This window comes from Temnothorax americanus, unplaced genomic scaffold, assembly GCF_048541705.1.
Source record: "Temnothorax americanus isolate GAGA-0224 unplaced genomic scaffold, ASM4854170v1 Scaffold188, whole genome shotgun sequence".
In the NCBI taxonomy this organism is placed as follows: domain Eukaryota; kingdom Metazoa; phylum Arthropoda; class Insecta; order Hymenoptera; family Formicidae; genus Temnothorax; species Temnothorax americanus.
In genome coordinates, this window is record NW_027509327.1 from 38,641 (window position 1) to 46,621 (window position 7,981).

A 7,981-nucleotide genomic window follows, 5' to 3' on the forward strand; every position below is an offset into this window, starting at 1 on the left:
TTTTCGTTTCTTTTTTAAAAAATAAAGATGTTAAAAAAAATCAAAATAAAGTAATATGTAACAAAAGTTTCTCTTGGTGTAAATTTTTAAAAGGAGAAAGCAAGTTTAAAAGAATAATATGATGAATCAACATTCTCTGAATACATATAGAAACCATTCAATTTTTTCCCGACGCGTTGTGAAAAATATGACGGCTCCGTATAATCGTTAATTACCGCTAACGAACCGTCGTAAGCAAATTCCTCGAAACGTTCGCTACAAGAGAAAACAAAAACAATTTTGGGACAAGAACGGAAGCGTTCGTTTGATCGTCATCGTCTTCGTTTCTAAGCCGAAGAGATGTACGTACTCCACTAAGATAAATCATAATTATTCTTGATATCAGCATTCGCGGCACCCTAAAGTCCCGATGGATAAAAACTAAATACTTAATAGCATCCGAGTTTGATTTAGTCGGGCAACGTGAATACAGTTACACGTTTGCCCGTCTCTGTGAAAAAAAAACGCGACGATCACTTTTTTTCTTTCTTTTCAAGTACTCTCTATACTTTGTAAACTATCCTCTTCTAAAAAGGGCATGTCATAGGTATTGTTGTCACTTTTCCGCGATGCCGATTGGTTCTCTTGCTGCGCTTACTTCATTTGCAGCTGTCATTGTATATTTTGACAGTTGTGTGTATCATGGGGTTAATAGTCTAATAGTAATAGCATAATGTTAAAGCTAAATAGCGCGCGCGAAGCGCGCGTCTGTAGTGTCTAGTAAATGTATAAAAACGATTAGGTACTCGCTGCGATGGAAAGAAAGTAACACAATACAATTTCTTTATGATTCTCGAAATCAAATCTGTTTGGATTTCTAAGCACAAGGAAAAACATCTCTTTTGCTTATGTATTATTCGACAAAGCAATGATACTCTTCATGGAGTGCAGTAACGGCGGCTGTCGTATACTAACAATGGAAACGAAGACGAGGGCAAAAACGGATAAAAGATTGAAAAGCGCACTCGGAAGGGAAATGAAAGCACCGCGAGCTTCCTCTTCTCGACGGTCCTTTGACTTTATTCGCGAGGCAACGATACTTTACGCAAATATCCAGTATTCTGTATACAATCATAATTAGCTAATCATCCGTCGACGAAACATATCGCTCGCGTTAAAACAGCCGCTTCGGCGTAAACTGCACACGTTATGCAGTAAGGTGCCATTTCATGAGACGCTGAAAAGCAGCGTCGAGCGTCATCACGTGACGTCATATTGATGCTAGCGTCAAAATTGGTCGAAGAGAAGAAGTTGGATTCTTTCAACTTCAAGCGTCAAGCTTGAAGAAAAAGTCAAAAAAATGTCAAAACAATCGTTTAATATAAAATACGAATATGGAAGAGGTAAGTAAAAAGTAGTTTTTATTATTACAATTTATAATAAAAAAATATTTTTTAATTACAAAAAATTAACAATATAGAATGTAGAAAACTTGTTTAGAAGTATAATTTTTAGGTTATGTTGTAGTAATAAAGTTTTTACATATTTTTCATGTTTGTATGTTTTTCTAGGACGATTTTTATGTTTGTATGTTTTTCTAGGACGATTGTAGAATTGTGCACACCTGTGGGGTATGCGAAGAAATTTGTGACGGTGATTTCAAAAATCATCCTTGTTTAGAAGGCTACAACAATTATTTTATAGATGAAAATACTTTGTATTTTTATCCAGTTCTAGGTAAATTGGCTTTTTTCATTGCATTTTAAAAAAGAGGTAATTATTTTTGTACTTTAATCTGATATGTACATATATACAGATGATGGTGTTACAATTGCGTTTGACGCAGCCAAATAAATAATCAAGAAAAAATAGTAGCAGAACCATTTCAACAAGGTAAACTAATCCCAAAGAAATGTAAAGGTTATTGCAATATTAAAAACAAAAAGATTCAATTACTGGGTTTCAACCACATCATTTTTTTTACGAATTCATGTTGTTTACTTCATCAGGAAGGGATCTAACTGAGTTGTCCTTTGACAGGTATCTTTTATTATATTTATTACTTAGCGATTGATCTGGAAAAGAAAATGGTGAAGGAAAAAAAAGAGATTTAATTGCTGAATCAAAATTTGAAAAATAGGGAAATGGGTTATTAAATTGATCTTCTATTTGTTGTGGTGATTAATCTTTTATCTTTGTTGAAGTTTTTGGATGATGCTTTTAAATATTTAAGAATGCTCTGTATTTCTCGAATAAATATGTTAGACAAATTAATGTTTATAATTGTATTGATTTTGCTTGTGAATCTTGTAAGAAAGTATAAATAAAGCAAACGTAAAGAAGGTGATAAGTGTTTGCATGTTTTGTTTGTTTTCTAGGCTATTTTTAAATCTATGTATTTTGGATTCTTTAGATTTGGTATCTTCTAATTATTTTATCTGTTATTATACAACCATTTTATTAAAGTGTGTATATTCAACTCTTTCAGTTTGCTTTGGTTATTTAAGTATTTGTATGTGTAAATTATTTTAGGAACAACATCAAGAAAAAGAACACCGATATCAAAATTAAATTTTGATGAGGAGGAAAGTTTAATACTTGAGATACAGAACAGATCTCCTTTATGGAATTATACCTTACCTCTAAAAGAGCGAAATTCGCAAATTAAAAAACAATTATGGGAAGAAGTTGCACAAACATTTAATGGTAAGAATAAGTTAATAAAACTTTCTAAAAAGTATAGATTATAAAAAGTTACGAAAAAATGAAATTTTTGTTACAGGAAAATTTAGTGTAGAAACATTAAAATTAAAATTTAAAAGTCTTTATGACACTTTTTAGAAAAATTATACAGTCAGAGCATCAAGCAAGTGGATCTGGTCGAATCAATAAAAAGAAATGGTTTCATTATGACTCAATGACTTTTCTTCGTGATAATTGTCTTCTTAAAAAGTATATTTTTAATTTTTCAAAATGTTTTAAAACATTCAACTTACATGTATTAATTTATATAATTTTTAGTACTATGTCAAACATCAAAAATGAAGTAAATGAGAGAGACTGTGATACTCCTAGCACTTCAACGAACATCAATGATGATTTATTTATTCAAAAAGGTATTTTTAATAACATTATTAGAAAAGTAATAAAATAATTACAGATTAAAATTAATGTAATAATTTCAGATAATGGAAGAAAAAGACAACGAAATGATGATGATCCATCAATAAGTGCTATTAATAGAATTGCTACAGCAATTTGTCAGCCAAGCACATTAACATTGCCTCCTCCTCCAGAACAGGATGATGTAGATGCATTTCTAGTAGCGATAGGACATCATTTGAGAAAACTACCAACACTGACAAGAATAAAAGTCATACAAAAATTCTTAGAAATAGTTTATGATGAGTTAGCAAAACTTTGACTTATTTTAAAAATTAATGTAATATTATTATATTATATACTAATATACTTATCTATTATAACTATTAAGTAAGACTACAACTAATGTAAAAATGTAAAGTAAAGTTCCATGTAAAGTTACATATGTAATTATTTAAAATTAAAAATTTTTAATAATTATGATGAGTAAATTGCCATGGTATGACTTCTTCGGTATTGAAAAATTTACAAAATTCTTCACGAATTTTTGTCGCTTGTCGAGAATTATTATTTGTACCACATTGGGTTACATCTTTTAATGCACTATTAATTATTTCTTGTCTACAAGAACCAGGAAGAAACTCATCTGGACCATCTTGATCTATCATTGTTGGAGTTACATATTGATTGTCTTCTAAATCTTGATGTCGCATCCAATTATGAAGACATACAATGGCTTGTACTATTTTCATTGCTTTGTCAACAGTACAAATTATAGGTCTTTTAAGAATTCGCCATTGACTAACCACAATACCAAAAGTATTCTCAAAATAGTCCGTCTCGCTCGACTGAGTCGATAATTATAAATTGTTCGATCTTCAGTTAAACCAGTTTTAGCAGGATATGGTCGTAATAGATACTCCGTTAGTTGAAAGGCTTCATCGCCTACCAGTACGTAAGGTAGAGGTGGTCCATTTACTGTCAATGGTTCCCATTCCGGTAAATTCATTTCTTTTTTTGTAAATTTTTGTCCAATTATTGAATCTTTAAAGATTCCACCATCGCTACGTCTGCCATACCCTCCAATATCGACAAACGTAAACATATAATTAGCATTGCAAATTGCAAGTAATACAATGCTATGACTATTTTTATAATTGAAGTAGGATGAACCTGCATTGTTCGGACACTAAAAAAATATTTTGTATCTTGAAAATTATTTTTTCAACATTGTTTTTAAAAGTGTATGTTTACCTGAATTAAAACATGTTTCCCATCAATGGCTCCGACGCAATGATGAAAATTCCATTTTTCTTCGAATTCATGGGCAATATTTAACCATTCAGTTTCTGTTAAAGAGGAAGGTAGTACTTTCTTTTGGAGACAAATCCAAATAGCATTACATGTTTCTTCTATTATATTACTAATAGTTGTCAACCCAATTAGATATTGATAAGACATAGAGCTCATTGAGTCTCCAGATGATAAAAATCTACAAATTGTAACTATATTATCATTTATATAAAAATTTTTATATAAATAAAAAATTAATTTTATATTACAATCTTACCTTAATGTTAAAGATAATCTTTCTGCCACTGATATTGGTTCACGAATTACCATTTGTTTGGTAATAAATGGTGTCACCAAACATAATAAATTTTCAAATTGAGTGGGAGACATACGAAAATAGTTCCTAAATCTACTTTCTTCCAAAATAATTATAGGAAATATGGCATGATAAAATCCATATGTTTTACGTCTTATTTGTAACATTGGCTCTATCCAATATCGTTTTTTACGATAATTGTTATCTTTTTGTTTTTGTTTAATGCACATTATAGCTAAAGCAGCTAAAGCAGCTTTATGTTGCTTATTTCTTTCAAATAATTTTATAGCGCATTCATTTAACCAAGTATAATTTTTATTCCGGAATGACATCTTTACTTAATTATTACATATACGTATGTACACACACTATTCATAAGTGTTTCGATACTACAGCGTCAATTCCGAGACGCTATAATCCTTTTCATGGATTTAAACTGACGCTGGCGTCAGAAGTGGTCACGTGACCCTTTTGACGCTGAAAATGAGCGTCGAGCGTCAGCATGAAAAGGTACCTTTATAGATAATTAACAAACTGAATAAAAATCTTAATTATTAATATTATTATGTTATAATAATTAAGATTTTTATTCAGTTTGTTATCTATACTGTTCATTAGCTGCCCTTACCCTCTACTCTGATGCTTAAGACTGAGTGTATATTTTTCTATATAAAGACATAATAAAATTAGTTATATAAATCAATACTATATAAATTTAATATTTATTGCATTTGTGTTATAGAAGTTATTGTTTTATTCCATCAAGAATGGATTGATAGATCCTTTGAAATAGTTTTACATCATTCATTTACATTACAAGAAAATAATTATTTAAGGTGCAAGAGATGCAGTAAATTGCCAAGTCTAATAAGTACCCGCGTCAATATATACTATGTATATATACTAATTCACATTCTCAATTGTGCTACTGTTATTATTTGTCATCAGACAATTATAAACATACACATAATAATTAGATAGATATTATATATATATACGCACGTGTGCATAAGAATATATGTAATTTATAAAAAGCGGGTGCTTATCAGCCTTGATACGTTACTGCCTTCTGCTACGCGGACGGCCAGAAAGCATGGCCGTATTGCTAAAGAATCCAAGACGCGGCAACGCCGCGCGGCGTTGCCGCGTCTATAGCATATGCTCTCCACCGTGCGTCCGTGTGAGCAATTCAGTGGTGTGTGTACGTGTACGGACATACACCACTTCATAGAACCTGAAATTAGTTGGTAACACTGAAACCGGAGTTTCGCGTTGTCACCACGCGAGGTCTCCAATATCAGTTCGGCCTTTGCTTTTAGTTGACAGAGTTGACATTACCGACGGTCGAGGAAGTTCGGCCTTAGCTTTAGCATCCCCTTTAAGTCTCTTTTAATTGGGTTGTGGCAGGGCGTTTGAGATAACCTGCTCTTCACCCTGCACAGCTGGTACATCTGTACAAACTTAATTAGCAACTATCGCTTATAATTACAGGCTTATTAGTCTGTATATTTATTTATTTCACTACAAAATAATTTTTAAAACGTTTATATTAATTCTGATTGCAGACGGACCTTCGGGAACACTAGCGCCTTCTTCTTTTAACATGAATAACTAAAAATCTATATTTCGGCTAATTACCGAGTTTATAAATATGTAATTAAAATTATCTGGGTGACTCACAAACCTTTTTAATCACACTTCATAACTCTTCATACAAAATACAAACGATTCCGTATAAAAACTTTTATTAATTTATCTATTTCGGCTAAATACATGGTGTAAAAATAATTAATTAATTACAATTAAACGAATGACTCACAAACCATTTCAATTGCACTTCAAAAGTCTTCATACGAAATACAAACGATTTCATATGGTAGATTCTTTCCCGGACATTCATTTCCGGTCATATACATACGAATGAGAATTGATTGGTCCATATGCATGTGGATAAGGAAATAGACCAATCCATTTCTTTATGCATATGGTTATGCATTTATGCAAGTTTGTCTGGATAGACCTTCAAGCGGGGAGCACACACTTCTGTACAACGCATAATGCGTAAGCATAAAGAGAACTGATTGGTCTATTGGTCTATTGGTCATAAGGACCGATATTTTGAAAATAAGCTTTATATGTGCTTTGGCCCTATATTATTGTAAGTTACTACAGAAGTAACGCTCGCGTAAACGTAGTATTTGATTGGCTTATTAATCATTACGCTAAGCTGCTTAATCACGCTCCATGGGACAGCCGAAATTTGTGCTGACGTAACGAAAACGAGCATAAAGCCTGTGATTAGCCAATAAGCTTCTGTACGCTATACGCCGGTACGCCATACGCTGGCTCCATGGGACTTCACCCTTACAAGACTACGGATTGGGATTGAGATTGGATTGAAATTTGACCAATCAGAGCAAAGACTAAACTTGAGATCTGTTTTCTCTGTTCTGATTGATTAATGGCGTTTTCGATTTGCGACTCAAACCAACTCGGGTCGCATGGCCGCAGGGAGAAGTGATCCGCGCAGTTCCTTCCCTGCCAAAAATGATCAATTAAATCCGATTAAAAATTATGAATCCGCATGAATCTGGATTCTTGATCTGGAAATCACGGATTTATAATGATTACACCGATCAAAACCGATTGAAACGGATTGGTATTCAACAATGTAATTTCAATCGGTTTCTATCGGTTTGAATCGTTACACGCAGAAAATTTTTCTGGAAAATACCAGTATACACGAACAAAATAAATACCATACTAATCTTGCACGGCTAAAATATAGTCATAATATGCAAAAAATTTCAAGAAAATATAGGAAATTTAGAAAGCAAAGAATAAAAATATGGCTGATGGACAGAAAACGAGATGTCTGTTGCAGTCATGGCAAAAACACAAGTTTCTGTTATAGGCTGTGGCGGTCAGCTGTCTGCCACGAGCGAACTTGAGAACGCTGTAGAAACCCTGCCGAGCTACCCTAGATATAGGGGTCGATGTTGAATCTTAATCACGCGAGAATATACCGGCGATGCGCCGCGTAGCGGGCGCAAGCCGAACCCTTTCGCCGCGCGAGCCCGCGTTGCCGCTCGCGCCGCGCGCCTTCCGTCGTCTATAAACATATCAGTATAGAACTTTTTTTACTTTTCTCATATTTCCTTGTTAGTATGGCAAACTTATTTACCTTTAGGTTACAATTAAGATGTATCTGATCAAACTATTACTTTTCTTTGTCATATATTAATTTCCGGTTGAATACGCGTATATTCTACCGGTGTGATGTAAATCTAG

General features: G+C 32.9%; 1 protein-coding gene across 6 annotated transcripts; it reads left to right on the forward strand.

Annotated features, from left to right (window-relative positions):
- The first annotated feature begins 1,043 nt into the window (after positions 1–1,043).
- Positions 1,044–3,522, forward strand: LOC143896501 (uncharacterized). Of its 6 annotated transcripts, none has more exons than XM_077404399.1 (7): positions 1,044–1,382; positions 1,581–1,716; positions 1,796–1,872; positions 1,989–2,156; positions 2,512–2,685; positions 2,762–2,931; positions 3,001–3,095. In XM_077404399.1, exons 1-3 carry the CDS (start codon positions 1,374–1,376, stop codon positions 1,831–1,833), a joined length of 183 nt encoding a protein of 60 aa, XP_077260525.1. In that variant the 5' UTR covers positions 1,044–1,373; the 3' UTR covers positions 1,834–1,872; positions 1,989–2,156; positions 2,512–2,685; positions 2,762–2,931; positions 3,001–3,095. The 6 variants fall into 6 exon arrangements, 5 of the variants coding, with proteins under 5 accessions (XP_077260525.1, XP_077260528.1, XP_077260526.1 ...); XM_077404402.1 differs by having other exon boundaries at positions 1,989–2,019; XM_077404398.1 differs by having other exon boundaries at positions 1,046–1,382; positions 2,020–2,156.
- Positions 3,523–7,981: the final 4,459 nt, after the last annotated feature.